The following is an 18,711-nucleotide window of genomic DNA, read 5'->3' on the forward strand; positions in this document are numbered from 1 at the left end:
CTTGTGTTTCGGATCACAGGGGCAGACACTTGGAGAAGAAACATGTAAAAGCTGTGGAAAAAAGAGGCAGTGGATTTACTGCTGCCTTGCTGGTCAAGCCAAGCACAGTTAGAGCAATACACTCACTTTGGTCCACTTCCCTTGGTGACAACAGCAGCATAATAATTGAAGACATAACCATAAATCTTTTAGTGCCAGAAAAAAGCTGGAGGTCTGAAACATTGAATAGGGAACAAGATCCACTGTCCTGCACATACTTCCCCATGGGAAATGCACAGGGGCAGCCAGCATGGAGCAGATGCTGGACCGTTGGCTGTCCTTGGAAAGCTGGAAACCATTGCATTGGAGGTCCTCAGTGTGCTTTTAATGGGGCCAGTCTGGGGAGTTGGCTCTGCTGCATCATGGTTTTACATGCTTATGGGCAAGATGTGTTGAGGAAAGCATTCATTACATTCTGAATAGGCACAAATAAACCAGGGAGTACTGTATCAGTGATATAGTTGTGTGGGATTGTTATCTAAAACACTGTTTCATCTGGAAGCTCTGACCAGCTCTTTGATGGGAAATCAGCTGGGTTTGTTTTTGTGCCTATGTTTAAATTGTACTTTCCTTTATAGGTCTTTAGTCTACATCTTGCATTAAAAAGCCACATAATTTTACGGCCAGAAGATGCCCTGGCTGTTCCTCCTGTACAACTGTTTCACCACCAAATATGCCATAGCCATTAAATCACCCCCTGCAGTGACCTGCATATCTTTAAGCATTTAAATGACTTCTGTAAATTAAGCTTTTAGGATTAGTCATCGTAGATTTGCAGCATCATTGGTGTGTTGCCAAGGACCCCAGTTTTGTCACCATGACTACTACCACAGGGTTACTGAGAAACACAAACTGCAGGGAAGTTTATTCACATGCTAGAATGTGAGTGAGTGAGTGAGTGAGTGAGTGAGTGAGTGAGTGAGTGAGTGAGTGAGTGATGATGTTTCACCAACCACGGCCAGAGGAGCACCTGGTTGTTTATATCCAGCACAGCCTGGAGGTGGGCCTCCAGAGGGGAGAAGATGCTGTTACCCATCCAGGGAAAATCACCATCATACTTCTTGTATTGTCACTTGTGTGTGTTCAATAAATAGTGTGCTTGGAGAAGATTGGAAGGTGTGTGCCTACTCTGTGAAATGCTCTTATCCTGTGGGGATTATTCCTTCCCAGGAAAGGCAGTCCTTCACCATGGGGTGTGAAGCTGCAGGAGAGCTGATCCTGTGATGAAGTAATTGTAATGATCAAATCCCGTGGTACTGCCTAGTGAGATGACGTATCATGTTTGGGAGATTTTTTTTTTTTTTTAAACCTGAGCACTGAAAAGCAGAATTCCATGGTTTGTCTCCAGCGGGGAATTTACAACCCTGCTCTCCTCTCTCAACCCTGCTCTCATAAGTGTATGCCTGCCTTGTGCAAGGGCAAGCTCCTGGCCCCTGTATTGTTTTTCTTCAGATGTTTGAGAATTAAGTCTTTAGAAATAACACTGCTGAAAACTCTTAAGTGCCATCTCTTCCAGTTTGATGCTCTTCTATTGTTTGAAAACCCATCCCTGTAGCTTTTCTCCACCTTCTTCCACAGCATCTTCTTGGATATCCAACATGTATACGTGAGTTTACCTGGGAGATCTTGAAGAGAATGTGCATTTGGTAGCATCATCTGGTGTATTTTTCCCTATACTGTTGATACTCGTGGCTCTTTCTCATGTAGTTGTCTCTTGTTCCTCACCATCACCTGATTTGTTTCATAATGGCTCAGGACCAAAGTTGTCCTCCTGGCTGAACCTCCTGTCTTCTGGTTCATGTCCTGGACTCTCCTACTGAATCCTTCAACAAAACCATGCCAGAAATCATCAGTTCACTGACACCTCACAGAAGAAGGGTCAAGTTTTGAAATGTCTTACACAGTCCTTGGAGAGAGAAGGAAATCCAGGGAATGGTTCTTAGCTCCCTATCAGCTCTGTAGGCTCTTTGTCCTGCTCCAGGCAGAAGTGCTGATAAACAGGCTGCCCAGCAGTGCCTTAGTGCCAGGCAGGAGCAAAGCCCTTCTCAGAGTGTTTTTCTTCATGCATGAATCTGCCTTTTCCAGCTCATCCCATCCCACTCCCATCTCCTCCCACAAGAGTTCCTCACAGCTCTTGTAGCTGAGCATCTCTGTAAGGGTGGCTGCCCTGTCTGAATGTGGGATCCTCCCTGTGCTGTTCCACCAGCTCTGGGCTGCCAGCTTGCCATCTTGGCATGACTGCCTGAGTGGGTTTTTTGTTTTTGAAAGAGATTCTTTGAATTCAAAACATAGCAAATTCCTGGCGGAGGCAGCTGATGGATTATATGCTCTGTGAGTGCTCTGTGCCTGGGACTTGCTCTTCTGTGATCCTTCGCTGACCTTCCAGCAACAGTGCCAAAAACCTCTGTTGTGGGTTACAGATCAAAAATGCATAAATAGAATGAACCAATTTGCTGGGGTCAAAAAGGGGACAAATGCTTCTGATGTCAACTCACATGTGTGGCCTGAAGACAAACTTCCTACAAGCCAGCTACTCCTTGAAAATGGGGCTGGTCAGGAGGAGAGAGCGTAGCTGTGTGCTTACGTGTTCTCTGGAGGAGCATGTCTGGTGACACACACAACTGCTCAGCATGTTTGCATGCTGGTAGACCACCACAACCCAACTGCTTCTTCCATTTAGGAGGTTTCTCACTTAAACTATTCTGGTTTCCTTCTTATATTTTGGGTTTATCTCTAATTTCCCACAAAAAAACTGTCAGGTTCTTCACCACTCCCATTCCCCTGAACAAAACTGCTTTTGCAGGGTGTTTTCACCTATGCAGTAAAGTGCTTGTTCTGAGGTCTGTGTGGGTGTTGGGGTTTACGAGTTCTCCTTTTGTTTTTTTTCTCTTAGAGAATTTTCTCCCATTTTTTGTTGCTAAGAGACAATAACAACCAGGTACTTTGGAGAGACAAAAAAGTTTCCCCGGGAAGGCTGCCCCTCTTAGCTGGGGGATTTCTCATGGAGGGGCAGATACTACAAGAGCTGGGCTGGAAACCGCGTTGGATGGAGCTCCCAGCCTGCTCTTGTTCTTTCAGCACCCATAGGGCAGACAGGCTGCGGTGGCTGTGGGGAGAGTTCCCCACCACTGCGGGGCTCTGTCTGCTGCCTTTCTTCTACCACGAGAGCAGCTCTGCTCGTAAGAGCGGCCGTTGTACTGAGACCTTATCAACGCCCTGCCTCACTAAAACAGGGACTTTCACTGTCTGCTGGGGCGCCTCAGGGGAACCCCCGGGATTCCCGAGCCCCTCCCAGGAAGCCTCTCCCTGCTCTCTTCAGGACCGGGCTGCTGCTGCTGTCCTGCTCTGCTGTTTTTTCTGCCCAGGGTTTTTGCTACACTGTACCCTGCTCTCCCTGCCTGCCAGGACAGCACACAGTGACAGCGACAGCTGCTGAGCTCCTGCTGCAGCCCAGCTTGGCCATCCAGCCCGGCCGCCATTACCGTGTGGTGCCTGAGCCCGGCCACAGCGCCCCCTGCAGGCGCGGGGAATCACCGCCCCCCCCGCCCGCCGGGAGCCAGCAGCGCCCCTTCTGGCCGTGCCCGGAACTGCAGCCAGGGGAAGGCGCCCTTCTCTGCAGGGACGGGGCTGGGGCCGGCTTTGTGCTGCTGCTGCTGCTGTTTGTCTTGTTATACATACTAGTAAGGAATTGTTATTCCTTTTCTCATATCTTTGCCTGAAAACCCCCTTAATTTCAAAGTTATAATAATTTGGAGGGAAGGGGGTCATGTTTTCTGTTTCAAGAAGGCTCCTACTTTCCAGTGGCAGTTCCTTTCCATATCTGTATTTATCTTGGCTGTTCTGGAGAAACAGGGGAAAAAATACATTTCCACTTCAGAACTATCTTGACATAAGTAAATTTTGTGCCTCTTTCTTCCAAGACTGTTTGCACTGATCCCAGGGTGGAAATAAAGATGTAAAGTCCTGAGCTGTCATAGCCCTGTTTGGCCAAACTGGCTGCCTCCAAAGTACACTACCTAGTGTTGAAAGCATCTCATTTTAATTACTACTAATGTTGCTATTCTGATGGCACTTAGCACTGGATTACTCAAAAGCCTGGCTGTCTCAGGAATGCCAGTATTATCCATAGACAATGCAGAGAGGACTCAGGTTTGCCAAGTGGCATCTGACTATGGAAGAAACCCTTCTGTGTCCTGTTTGCTTCATTTTCAGCTAACTCTTCTATCCTGCTTGGTTTTATCTATGGTTTCTAGCCTGTGCTCCACCTCCATCTCTCTGTATCCTGACGAAGGAAGCGCTGTGATGAAATGTTAATGTTCAGATTCTCGCTGTGAGCAGCAGCGCTGGCATCCTGCTGTGTAATGTTCCTTGTCATGGGCTGCAGTGCTCGGTGGCTGGGCCAGGCTGCCTTCCCTTCCCTCCCCATGCCAGCCACTCTGCAGGCCTTGCCCCAGCTCTGGCACTGTGCTGTGGGGAGCTGTGCTGGGCACTACTCCTGCCTTCCCCCCTCCACACCAGCGCCTGCTGTGCCCTATCTCTCATAGTCCTTATCAGCTCCAGCTTTGTTTACTTGCATAATTCTCTCAGTGCCTTATCAGATGAGCATGATTTCAAAGTGTTAAGAGCATCAGTGCCTCAAACAGTTTTGCAGTAGCTTGCCTTGGACTCAGATTAGATGCAGACATAATAACAATAGAAAACTGAATAATAGAAAATTCTTGTTTGGATAGAGATGCTTCTCTTCCTGGATCAATAATGGAAGCATGGAGACCTGCTTCTGCTTCTGTTGGAAAGGAGCAGGGTTTTCTCATGTAGTTGCTTTAATCCTGGCTGTGTCTCTGATATCTGACTGTTTTATGGGTTCATGTTCAGGAGCAGTGGAGAAACCCCCCATGTCCCATATCAAAGGACACATGTGCTTCCCCAGCACATGAAGAGAAGGGGATTCCTGTTTGTCCCTGTGGCTGGGTAACAAGGCCCACCTGAGCAATGTGTCATTTTTCCTGGATGTTGGAGATGTGATTTGTGTAAAGAAAGGCTGTGAAAGAGCTCACACGGGAACCAGCCACCATCATCCCTCCCTCCCTCCCTCCCTCCCTCCCTCTGCCGCCTTTAAACTCTCACGTTTCCCTTTATCAAAGGCACGGCCAGCTGTAAAAATAATATCCTGCCATGGATGGAACAATACAGCACAATATGCAAACACCTAAGCAGAGCAAAGCGCGGCTGCGTGCCTCCCCCCCTCCCTCCCTCCTTCTCTGAGAGCAACAGTAAGGCATGCTGTATGTATGTCAGTGCTATGTCACCACATGGAAAAGAATGAGATCTTCCTGTTCTGAACAGTGACAGGAATAATCAGACCAGTATCTTCAAAACATCCCAAATGACAAAGGTTGTGTGCTGCTGAAGACCATGATTGGAGACAGCCTCTCAGCCCCTGTGAGGATGCTCACTCCTCTGAAGGGAGCTGATCCTGAGCCTGGTCACAGACCTGGGCCCAGCCCTAACCAAGCTGATGCCTGCCTGAAGTGTTGAGTGGCCAGTTTGCACCTTGTGCCCTCCCACCTCACATAGGGAGGATCTGTTTACAGAGTACTTTTGCCTTGCTCGGAGTGCTAGGTACAGCAGAAAATAGGCTTATAGTATAACTAGAGAGGTATCTTTATTTGTAGATAGAAAAAGCGTGCTCTGCTTTCCATGTTCAGGCCATACACCCATTCCTCAGCCCCTCCAGCTCCCTCTGTCCCCCATTTGCCTGGTTGCAAAAGCATCCAACAGCCAGCACTCACACTGTAGCTTGGGCTCAGGCAGCACCAGGCGATGACTTTTCTGTCCAGAAAAATTTATTGTTATTCCTACTTGCTCTCACCCTTCCCTCACCATCTCCCTTTAAATTCCCACCCCTTGGCTTGCTGAATAATTTTAAGGTGCTAATTGCCCCGCACTGCAGCTGATCCATTGATCTGGAACACAAACAGTCTCAAGGTAATTTTCCGTCTGAGCCAGTCTGGGGCTTGCGCAAGTGCTGATGTTTGTTTCCTTGCTTTTTCATTTCCTGCAAAGAAAAGCTTTTGTGTTGCTCTCGGCAAGATGCCTGTGCCTCTGCCTCAGCCTGCGGCTGCTCTCTAAGGCCACGTGGGGCTCGAGGAAGCTGACACCAACAGTACCCCATTCTGTGTCATTGAAGTCTGTGGGCTGAAATGGATAATCCTGCTCAGTCATACTGTGTCCCTCTATCAAAACTGTTAGCCTAGTCCCTGAGGTATCAGCTGGCTTCTTTGCCCATCTTTAGTCCTGCATTTGGGACAGACTGGGAGCAACTCAGACTCTTTGTCCAGTTATAAAAATACTTGGAGGCAGAGGTTGCTGGGGTTGCACATCTCTGAGGATTCAGACATCCCTGTCTGTAACAGCTAACCACAAAATCCAGCACTGGGTCACTACTGGCCACTGGGAAGTACATCCTGCACAGCAGAGAGTTAATTTTCCTGGCTATTGCTTCCAGCAGCCTCAGCAGAAGCTGTGCCTGTGCAGGGTTTGATCCGAGGGGCGGGGGTGTGGGATGATGTAATGTTACCAACTCCCTGCACTGGTGGGAGGAGGTGAGGTTAAAAAAAAAACCTCATCTGCATTAATTTCTCTCTCCAGCTCGTATGCACTGGTTCAGTCTACCTGGAAGACTTGGTTTTGTATTTTTACATTAAATCAGTGGTTGTTTTTCTTACCCAGGGTAAGGCTGGTGTGGCAGCACTGGTGGAGAGCAGGATGGGGCTAGAGGGAGCACTCCTCAGGTGCTGGCAGGGCTGCACCTGCAGGAACCCCCAGAGCAGGGGTGGAATGAGCTTTGCAGTCCCATCTCTGGAGGCAGTCTTGTCTGCAGGTGGTGTGTGCATGTAACTAGAAATGAGTGCTGTTGTCTACCCCTGAATCATAAGGAGATTTTGAAAAATGTAACACCTATCTCCCTCCAGAAAAGCAGCCCCTTCATATACTCAGATAAGTTGCCCATGCCTCAGACCACTTTGGATGGAACACTGCAGGTTGAGTGGGAAGGGAAGGGAAGGACAGGTCTAAGGTGGCAGGTAACCAGGCAGAGGGCTGGGAGGGGAGAGGGAGTCATTGGCATTATTTGAAGTCCTTGCCTCTTTCCAGGCCAGCTGGTAGATGCTGTCCCTCTGGCAGAGCTGTTGTTTTGGCAGGAGAGGAAGAAGGTTCACTCCTGCTAGCATCTCTCACACCATGCCTTTGAAGGGGTGCTGGCTGGAGTGACTCAGCCATTGCTCTAAGGACTTCTTTTATAGAAAAGGAGGATCTGCCTGAGTGAGTGTGTGCAGCCCTTACAGCTGTATGCCTGGCTTTTCAGAAATGGCAGGTTGATGACACCTCAGGAAAGATTTGGCACCTCCCAGCCAAGGAAAGATTTTCCTAGTTCAAACGCTACTGAATATCCTCTCTGTCCATCCACAAATTCACAGAGAGTAGAAAAAGGGGAGTAGAAAGACATCTCACAAATTGGAAACTGAGCTGCTGTGAATCCTTTTCCCAGCACCACCCCAGGTGACCTGGCAGTGTCAGGGGATGGGAACACATCAGGGCTCAGCTGGCAGCTGGGAAGGGTCTTGGTGTTTTATGATCACAGGAAGACAACAGGTGTAATTCTTGTGGTGGTGATGGGTTGGGTAGCCAGCACTCATGGTCTTGGTGTTTTATGATGATGGGCTCAGATCACACGAAGACAACAAGTGTAATTCTTGTGGTGGTGATGGGTTGGGTAGCCAGCACTCAGACTTGTCCACAGACATGCAGATATGTCTGCACTGTCCTGAAAGTCCCTTTTGAACTGATGTAATTATTTGGGTGGTGCTATGAATCCATTCTCTAGTCTCAGAGCAAGATGGGAACACCTGAGAAATGGACCTGTAATGGATGTCTGTCATTGGACACTGTTGGAACTACTTCTGCTCTGACTCTGTGTGCTGAGTGAGAGTTGAGTCTCCAGAAATCTCCAGGAGGGAAGTCTCCTCCACATCCTTTAACTGGACCAAGGGTATGCAGGCATTTAGCAAAACATGATGTTTTTATGGAAAGTTAACGACTTAAAAATGCCATTTCTTACTCATTTCCCTGTCTGAGGCCTGCCCGTGGTTCTGGAGTGACCCAGGATGGACACAGGACCCTCACTGTGGCAGAACACAGGAGCAGCACTTCCAGGAGCAGCAGTCTTGTGTACTGACCAGGACATAGCTTCATCTGACTTTTCTGCTTGCTGCAACCTTCATGTCAGTCCCAGGTGAAGGACCACAGGCAGTCCAGAAGGCTTCCACGAGGCCAGGAGAGAATCACAATAGCAGCAAAACCCCTGCAAAACCCCGTGCATACCCTCATTGGATACTAAATACTTGAGCCAGGAAAGGGAAAGGAATGGGCACATGAGTTCTTGTGGGTCTTCAGAGATTTGTACTGGGTGCCTTTGGTGAAGCAGCTTCAACTGCAGCAGGTCTGGTAGATATGTAGAAGAACTTGCCACTGCTTGGGTACTGGGTTAGTGCAGGACAGGCAGAGACTCGAGGTGATGTTTCTGGCCTATGGCAGTGCAGCACTTGGTGGTTGTTGAAGTCAGCTCTTTGTCAACAGAGGGATGCTAATTCTTTGCTTGAAGGTGGGGAAGTTGAGGTTTGGAGGAATATATGCTGATTTTAAAGGAAATACATTGTATTTCACATGGTTGAATGTCTCTCTCCTGCAAGAGAAACTTGCATTGCAAACATTCTTTTCTCCTTGGGAAATTCTGGCTTTTCTTTGATCCAGCTGCTGTCCAGGTGAAGACTGAAGGAGTCACTTGTTTTGGGTTTAGGTTGGAGCCTAATGAAGAAAGAGGAGCTTGGATTTCTGCAGCCATTGCTGGTTTTCCCACTTCAGAGGGACAGGAGAGGCATGGACACCCCTCACTTCCCTGTCACAGGCACTGCTGGGGATGGCTCTGAGGTGTCACCCTGCTGCAGACACAGGAGGCTTTGGGAAAACAGCATGGAATGGAAATACCAGCACACAAGCAAAGCAGAACTGCTTCCTTTAAGTGCACAAGGGTGGCTGGCCAGATCACACCTCCTGAACTTTATTCTGGTGCTGTTACTGTAACACTCAGGAGCCACAATGCTCTGTGATGCCAATATTTCACATAGTTATTTAGTGCAGGAGAGAAGGACTCTGGCAACCAAATATTTAATGTGAAAGGGAAGCACAGCTGTGGGAGAGGATATGCTCAAGATCACCTTCCAAGCTAGTGACAGAGTAAGACAGGTAAGTCAGTAATAAGCCAAAAAACCGCCTTTAATCTATTGTAATTAAGAAATAGTGGGTTTCTGATTGTAATAGTGTAAATTATAACATCTATATTGTCTCACCCTTCCCATGAGACTGAAAATAGAATAAAAGTTTTTTAAAGCCTCTCAGTTATCCCATCTCTAAGCCAAAAAAGGGCTTAATGCAACAATATCTTGTGGGGCCACACCACAGTTACAGAGTCACAGCATCCACTTGCAGCCATTGCCACTGCTCCAACATTCCTGCACATGGATTGTCTCTGTCTGGCAGGGACAAGGCACCTGTGAAACAGCCTGAAGCTCTACTTAAACATCAAGCCAGAATCCAGCTGGGCAAAGAATATAAAAAAGTCTGGAAGAAAAAGAAAAAAGCTACACAGAAATGGTGCATTTATGAATGCAGCACATTTCTTGCCTCTGCTTCCTGCAGTCAGCAAGAGCAGCAGAGTATTAATCTGGCTATTGCTGCTTTTTGCTTTCACAACAGGCTCCAGCAATAACATTCACTGTATTTTAGCTGTCCTCCAGAAATGGGCTTTTCAGTTTCCTCTGCTTGACCGTATTCAGGCAGGAGAGAGATCCTGAACAGCTTACATTAGATAAAAGTCACTGGTTTGTCCAGTCCCAGTGGTGTGCCAGGGATATTGGATTGCTGGAACTAGCCCAAATTCATGTCTGCACCCTTAACTGAGGAGCAGTGATGGGGATGAGCAGGGAACTCCAGAGGTGTAAATAGATCAGTCAGCCACATGGCGTCAGCTCTGCTCTGTACAAATATAGCTGAGGACATGCTGAGCAGAAAAAATAATTTTAATCAGCACATGCTCCTTTCCAGCTCTGGAACCAGCATAAATACATTCCCACTTCTGCTGCTTTTAGCAGACTAGCTACTAAACTTTCTAGGACAGTGGCACACCTCAGGATCTACCTCATCTCACTCCTCAAAATCTATGAAGGCTGTGTGTCTATGCCAGCAGAGGTGAAGATTCTTTAACATCTATTGAGAAAGTGGTGCCTGTGTTCCCAGATAGGTCAAGAGAAGCAGCTCCATAGTGTCCTCCTCCTTCATCCCAGGGCATAGACATTGTGCCTGGGATGTCTTTGTAACTGTACCATTAGTGGTAAAATTCACATTTCTCCATCTTTGAACGTGACACCTCCAGTGCTTTCGTGTCATACTTTCCTGTCCCATGCAGATATGTGGGCAGATGTATTAACAGTGGAGAAGCTTTACAGCAGTGTAGTTTCTCATCCCTCCATTTTTTTATAAAGCCCTTGCTCAGGAACTGCTGGATCATAGTGGCTGCAGTTGTGATCTGGGGGGTAGTGGATGGGACAGTTTAGGAAGAGTAGGTATTTCACATCAGAAGTTTCATCTGTTTCAGAATACTCGCCTGCCCCTGCAGATTGTTTATATGGTCAGTGAAGCTGATACAGTGTCCGCTGTAGCTGCTGAGGTGGCTGTAAATACCCAGTATTAAATCCCTTGATGTGTCTAATTAGGAGTCATTTCTCTCTCTTTGAGAACAGGGCTTGAAAAAATTCCCTGGGTGACCTCAGAGCTCTTTGAAACAGATTTTTGAGTCTACTAATTTTTATAAAATAAAGGTGGGATGAATATGGTTATCATTTCTCTCCAGTAATGGGCTTAGAGGACTCCCTTGTATGTGACTGTAGCAGTGCTTTCCATTAAATGGATGTAGGTCCCAGAGTACATGTGTAATTCCCTGTGTGTGTAATTTGTCCTATTCACATGAATAGTTGAAAATTCAAACTGGTTATTGTGCTGGGTAGAGCTTGTATTGAATTGTCAGGACAACATGAGAAAATTGCACTGGGTACATTCACCCATTCTAGTGTAATCCATAAATAGCCTTTAGAGTTAATTACTCCATAAATTGAAAGAAAATCTGTAACAGCAGACAAGGAGTAGTACAAGATAAATGTCATGCAAGAAGTGAGGGAAGATGCACTGCTTGAAATTGCTTTGGGAATGCTCCTAGGAGGCGTGGGTTTGGGGAGGGCTGGTCTGTACTGGAGACATCTGCTCAGAGCTCACAGAGTGGGACTGACAGGCTCAGGGTGCTGGCTTTTCCCTAGAGTGTATTCTTGTTTGCTTACTTCTTCTTTTCATTTTCTTTCTCTTCCTCTGCCTGTTTTCTTTTATGGTCTTGATAGTGGAAATTAAGAGACCTTTGCTTTTCAAACCTACCTGATTATCCCTGGAATAGCACTTGAACAAACAGCTTCCTCCCTCGGAGACAAAGCAAAGATGCTCAGAGAGGTCAGAACAAAACTTCCCAGTCCCTCCCATTGTAACCTGTTTTTAGACATTCAAATCTTTGTGCAGGAATTTTCCATGCTGTTTTGTGTTAGCTGTGAAATGCTTCAGTTGTGGGATGTATACCTACCTTTGCTTTACAGGTCAGCTGGTTCTCAAGAGCAAAGTTTAGAAGAAATAGGGGGTTTGTACCCACTCTATGGCTAGGAAACTGAGGCACAGAAACATTGAGGCCAGATATATAAAACAGCAAGCTGCTACTTTCTCACTGCACAGTGTGTGAGTTTATGAACTTAACAATGTTCTTTTGACAGTTGTGTGAGTGGGATAAAAGCTAAATAGGAAAATGAGATGACACGTTTCACAGCTTCCCTGTTGAGGGTATTTGGAATTAAAAAAAACCTCTCAGTTTTGCATGCTCTGTTAGGAGAAAGTGTCAAAAACACTGAAGCATGCAGTTAGAGGTGGCAAGGTTCTCTGGCTGTGGATCCAGCCCTGCAGAGATGCCCAGGCACATCAAGAACAAATCTGAGATGCACAAAGAGCAAAAAAAGACACAGAAATTAAAGTTTGAATCTACTGATTTTTATAATCCCTCATTTCATTTGAAGATGGGATTTTAAAACTGCAGAGCAATGTGGGGAGTGGGAAGAGAACCCTTTAATGAACATAAAGATCCTATTGAATATATATATACATATAAACTGTGTTGCTACTTGGTGGCATTGGGCAACAGCTCTCCCAATTTATCATGTCTTCTGCAGCTGGCAGCACTTATATTTTTAATGACTTACTACTGGGGTCCTGTTGCAGGAGCCTTTTTCTCTATCTTTTTAGTGCAAGCCAGACTCTCCCTGCCATTTTTGCAGAGGGAAACTGTAATAGGTGAAATAAGTACAGTGTGAGGTTTCTAAAGCCAGAGCACTGATCAGAAAGTCCACACTATGATTTGTTCATTTTGTTATTTAATATTTGGAGTTAACTGTGGCTGGAAACATAAGTCTCATAGTGATGAATCAAATGAGCAATTGGTTCATTCAGAGTACCAGAAGAAACCAGGGAGTAACACATCACTCAGAGCACTCTGCTATAATGTAAAAATTTGTGTTCTGAGTGAAGATAAGTGCTTAGGAGATGATCCAACATACCACACCAAAGGAGGAAACCAGCTGAGGGTCTTCATTTCTCACCAGGCACTATGAAAAATCCATGGTTTATCTACATTTCACTTGGAAGCTGAGAGGTGTCTGATTGCTGTGAAGTTGCAAGAGTCCACAGAAGACAATCAGAGTGTCTTTGTGGGGGGAAGGGCATTAGCAGGTTGTAGTACAGGACTCACCCAGCTGTTGGTGTGGGTAGGTGAAATGTATTTCTGCTGTGGAACTGTGCATTTTCCAGTTATTTCTCCCTTAGCTATAAACTTTTCATGAAAATGTGAACCCATTTAAACTAGGTGCAGAAAAGGAAAAAAAGTTCTGGTGGTGTTGCCCTTTCTCAGGGCATTCTGAACATTTTCCAGTGTTCTTTTGGAGAGGTAGGGCTCTCTCGCAGTGCTGTGCCTCCTGCTATGCAGGGTGTTTGAAACTGAGGGGTCTTCAGGATAGAAAACGTAGGCAGAAAGAATGTTGTTTTTCTAATGTTGTGCAGACTGACACTGTCAGACTGACTCTGATCAGGGTTTTAAACCTGGAAATGTTCCTTCCCTGCTCTCTGTAACTTCTTTGGCTGCTTGCAAAGACCCATGGGCTGGAATCTCATCATCATCCCAGCATCCTCCCGAGGATATTTTAGGAGCAGCAGCTCACAGTATTTACAGCATTGCATAATGCTCCAGCAGCAGCAGTTCAATCCTATTTGGGATTCAGCCAATGTTTGTTGTCTTCCTTGGAAATGGTATTGATTATTGGAGCTCAGGAGCCAATTATGGCCACTGTGATACTCACCACCTCACATTCCAGGATGATCTAGGGAGACTGTGGCTGCCAGTGAGGCTCTGGACAGACTCCATGCCTTGTAAATCAGCTGTACTGTGAATAAGCAGTTACTCACATCCTAGATGTTATTTGACATGCTGGCTGGGTTTGGTTTGCACAGGGACTGGCACTAGTTTGGTACCTGTGCCAATGGAGAGCAGCTCCACAGGCTTTTGGAGACCACCAGCACTTGATACCCAGTGCTGCATTGCCAGGGAAAATCATCCTGGACTATCACAATGATCACATCTTGTTGAGGCTGGTGGTGTTCCATGCCAGAGACCATGGATGGAATAACAGCTTGAGTCTGGATTTCTGCTCTTCCAGACTGTAGTAGTTGTCATGTTAGGCAGCAAATGATGGTTATGGAGCCTGCAGGCAGCTGAGCTGCTCCTGGTGTCTTCTGCTAGCAATTCTGCAAAGCCTTACACAGCAAAACCAGAAAAATCTTAAGGCTTCATCCCAATGAAAGGTCAAAATGAAGACCCTGATTATAATAAACAAAGCCCAAATCTCTGACCTTTTAGAGGTCTTTCTCAGCCAGACTTGAGATGTCCCCCAAGATCAGAAGTGGGAGTGACTGCGCTCTGATAAACCAATTGCAAGAGGATCTTGAGAGCCCAGCAGAAAGATTTCTGCCCGATGGAAGGACAAGGGATGTGGCAGTGCTGAAGCTGTGGGGGCCTAGGCTCTGTTCTCCTATGGAGAAAATGGTGGGGATGGTGAGTTGGTACAGGAATGTGGGCAATTCCTCATTTTGCTCTTTATTTATAACCTTGTTCTGCATGAGTCTGTGCTAATGTTACAACTGGTGTTCTCAGCTCTCTTTGGGTTTACAGCATTCAACAGCTTCCTGAGCAAAGCACCATCCCATGTGGCTTATTTAATGCTGTTTAGATGAATTTGTTGAGCCTTCAACCTAGATTTGTTTCATTAAAATGTGGGCTGTACTTTCTATCTGGCTGCCTAGTGGAAACAGTGTCCAAAATTGATATTTCAATCACCTCCTATATATTTTTCCAAGTTAATTGAATCATGAGAAGCAGGTTACTTAAGCAAATGCAATGGCCCTTGTCACACTTCATAGGGCCTGTTAAACACATAAACCCAGAAATTATTAACACTTCGAAGTAGTTGCAAGTGCAATGAGTAAATCAGCCTTCCTTCCCCTTGAGGAAGAGCTTGATGAGGTCTTCTTGGGGCAGCTCATCCAGCGCAGCTGCTGCAGGAGTGAAATGGGATAATACCTCTGTCCACCACAAAATACTGCATCTTCCATCACATCCCTGGCCCAAAATTGTGTTTAAACTGGTGTTTAATGATTTGCAGTCCTTATCACCTGTACAAAGCAGGAATATTATCTCCTCTGTTTGTAGAGCAGGGAGTGAGCTGTGATCTCCCTGCCAGAAGTGAGTCATTAGTGGGTTTGGGCATACCTGGGATGTGCCTGCTGCAGGTGGGATCAGTTGGTGAGAACAGGACCCTGCAACATATGTAGCTCAGCAGCAGTTGTTTTGAGCTCCAGCTTCTCCATGCCAGGTGATGCAGAAAGCTTGGATTTGGAGGTGTTTTTCTGATGCAAAGGACTGATGATAAAATGGTATTTTGCTGCAATAATTTGCTCCAAGCACCTTGCACAGATCTCTCTGACATAACATGCTGTTGATTAATGCACAAACTTACCTCCTCTCCCTGGTGTCTAGTTTTCATCCCTTGTAAGCTCTGATTATTAAAAAAGAAACATTGGCTTATGAAGCTAAACATCAAAATGCAGAAGCAGAACCCTCAGTGTCCCCACTGTTTGCAGTGTGTATGCTCAGGGTTGTTTTCATGCCACACACAATTGAGGTTATTGAAGAGAGCAAATGTGTTTGTTATTCAGATCATTTTGGGTTTTCAGTGCTGTCAGTGTCTCAGGGAAGTGATGCCTGAGGATTCGGAGAGGGTGAGGTTAGGAATTTGTTACACGGTGTCTGGGGCTGTACAGAAACAACTGCCAAAGGTCTCGTTGAAGGAGAAAGAAAGGATGGAGGAGCCTGGAGTGTGTGGACATGGAGACATGCAAGCACTTGCCTAAAGTGCCAGAGTGCTGACTGCAAGAGCAGCAATGCTGGGGTCTGTGCTTTCAGGCTCCTGGGCTGTATCTCACCTCTGAGCTGAATGTGTAGGCCTCCCCTGGCACATCTGCTATGTCCTTGCTGGCTGAATCTGCATCTGGGATCAGGTTCCTTACCCCAAGTAGATTTAGCTGGAATTATGCATTTGTTAGTCTGGATCAGAACTGTTTGTTTCTGTAATTTGCCAAACAAAAATCAAAAATCCAGAGAATCCTAGAGCAGTGTATGCATTCATTCCAAAGTCTGCATCTGGTTTTCTGGGCTGTTAGTACATTAAGGGTTTTTTAAAACAGTTAATAATTTGTATTAAATTGTTGCTGCAGATTTTTAACTACTTAACCACAACAGATTAGAAGCAAGTGGAGTGGGATTATTCTTGGTATTTTCAATTTCCAAAGTAATTTGTATTATCTTAGTATGTGCTTACTTTGTAATCCCTAGTATATGTGTTGCACCATCCATCCCTTGCAGAGCTGTGTGGGTCTTCTGCTTTAGAGATGGAGGCAGGAGCCCACAGATGCACAGGGTGCCTGCTCTGCATCTTCAGAGACTAGGGATAGTGCCCAGGCTGCTCTGTCAATCTCCATCTCCAGTCCAGGAGTACAAAATTTGGGTTTAGATTAGAGTGGGAAAATGGAAACAAAAGAGGCCAGAACAGCTTGAGTAAAATGTTTAGAGAAATTGTATGATAGAGATTTAAGTCCAAGACCACTGTGCTGCTTTGAAAGTAAACCGGCTGGAGAATCCCCATGGAATTACCTTGAGAGATTCCAGGTTGCAGTTACAATTTAATAGAAAGATTGCAATAAAACACAGAAGACTGGCACCCTGTTGGGAAGGCTGCTGATCACGGTCCTTCAAATGATGGTTGCAGTCAGATGCCATGGTTCCGTGGAAGGTCTGGTCCTCTGGATCCATCCAGTGGTGGTGGTAGTGTTGAGATTATATAGCTCAGGTTCAGGCAGGAATGCTCAGTACCTCCCCCAGGCAGGGAGCTTCACAGTGGAGTGATGTAAGAGTGTGAGTCATAGGATATTTTGGGTAGCTCTTGATGGTCGAAGTTACAACTCCTATTCTGGTGGTGCCCATTATGGCCCATTAGCAGAGATTCCCCCTTCAGTATGGGTGTGACTGTGCTGGTGCTTCCCCAAAGGGGAATTATCACAGCTGAGTCATTGGTGTGAAGGAGAAACACTACCCTGCCTTGAAGGGTTTGCTGCTTCTCCCTTATCTAACACCCAGCTTGTAGCCTGGGGTGTCAGGTTTGGGATGGGCAGCTCCTGCAAGTGACCTGTAATGAAGAGTTTGTCAGGAATGATATAGAGGGGAGTAGAATGCACCATGCACCGTTTGTTTAGACCCACTGTTGGCACTCTCCTTTTGTAACCACAACCACCACAAGCTGTTTCCCCTTTGGGAGGTCAACAGAATTGGTCACTGGCATCCAGGTGAATGCTGAGTCACCTCAGTTCCCTGTGTTGTCCTTGACAATCTGTGTGAATCCTGCCTGGAAATTGATGTAATCAGTATGTGAAGGAGTGTCACAGTATTAGCCTGTGGAGGAGCATGGGAAGGCCAGGAGGTTGGGATAAGGGGGCTCATGTCACTCCTTGCACTGAGGTCTGTGCTGAGCACATACTGGCACATAGTGGACCTGGCTCTCTCTGCCTCTAAAATAAACCTCTGTCCTCCCCTTCTGTCTCTGCAGAGCTTCCTTCCTCGGAGCACTTGAGCGTGGCCGATGCAACATGGCTTGCCCTCAACGTGGTGTCTGGTGGAGGTGGTTTCTCCAGCTCCCAGCCCATCGGAGTGACCAAAATTGCCAAGTCAGTCATAGCACCCCTAGCTGACCAAAACATCTCAGTGTTCATGCTCTCCACCTATCAGACGGACTTCATCCTGGTAAGAGGACATGAGGGGACCAGGCAGAGTTATTGCCACCAGATGAAAATTCAGTTGGGTAATTCTGGGAACAAGTTGTCTGGGAGTGGCAAAAGTACCAAAGTCTGCTTTCCCCAGAGCTCTGTTCCTTGTAGTCAGACACTCTGACATCTCAGGAGCTTTTGCCATGGGATGAAGCATTTGTGTCATGGGTTGTCTGGTGTCTAATGGGTGGTGAGCCCACACAACAGTGTCTCCTGGAATACAGATACTGGTAGCACTTCCCACCATCACTCAGACATTGGTTTTCTGAAAGTTAGAGGAACAAAATGTCTGCTGTCATGTTGGCTGGTGATGGCCAAGAGGCTCCAAAGTTGTTTTGGTTATAGACAGACAGACTGTCTTTCTGTCTCACACACATGTGTGTGTGCTTGCACACAAGGAAACAAGACTGAAGAACAGGCAGTGCTGAGTTGTTGCAGCAATGCTGGAAAAGAGGTGAAACATCTCCTGCTTAGAAATCTCCACATTCTTTTTACAGTCATAAAAGCAGTCTGGTGCTTAATCCTACTGATACTCGCAGTGATACCAGCAAGTGTCACTTCTCTTAAGATACACCTAAATGGTAACTATCCACTGCCTCAAGCAGGAGTCATGTCCACTTCACTGTACACTAAAAGTGTGTACCCTCCACTGCAGTGTTTTGTCGTCTGGTGCATATCCAGATAATACCATAATATAAGATATCCAAATAATTCCATAATGCCATCACCAGATCATCCTGTTGTCCTCTTCAGGTGCGTGAGCGAGACCTGCCCTTCGTGATGCACACGCTGGCTGCCGAGTTCACCATCCTCAGAGTAGTGAATGGGGAGACTGTGGCTGCTGATGACTTTGGGGTAACAAATGGATTTGTCAAACCAAAACTAGGTAAGGACCAGCATAGGCTCAGCTTGCCAGGGATTTGGTCTCCCTGACACATGGTGTGGAAGTTCTGCCTCCTAGCTTCCTTCAGCATTTGGGTGAATATTTATCCTGTTGTAAGATTATAATCTTACAAGCTTCTCCCAAGTACAACCAGGGATTTCAGTAGGTTC

At 46.4% G+C, this 18,711-nt stretch overlaps 1 protein-coding gene across 4 annotated transcripts in view; it reads left to right on the forward strand.

Moving 5' to 3' along the window:
* The window catches only part of CASTOR2 (cytosolic arginine sensor for mTORC1 subunit 2), a 124,691-nt gene that overhangs the window by 86,465 nt on the left and 19,515 nt on the right, over positions 1-18,711 (forward strand). For all 4 annotated transcript variants that reach the window (XM_041425030.1, XM_041425031.1, XM_041425032.1 and 1 more), the window contains 2 exons: positions 17,442-17,635; positions 18,412-18,544. In XM_041425030.1, the coding sequence (XP_041280964.1) occupies positions 17,442-17,635; positions 18,412-18,544 (327 nt within the window). The remainder of the gene's footprint in view (positions 1-17,441; positions 17,636-18,411; positions 18,545-18,711) is intronic.

The sequence above is a fragment of the Onychostruthus taczanowskii genome, unplaced genomic scaffold (genome assembly GCF_017590055.1).
Source record: "Onychostruthus taczanowskii isolate IOZ18803 unplaced genomic scaffold, ASM1759005v1 scaffold86, whole genome shotgun sequence".
NCBI lineage: Eukaryota > Metazoa > Chordata > Aves > Passeriformes > Passeridae > Onychostruthus > Onychostruthus taczanowskii.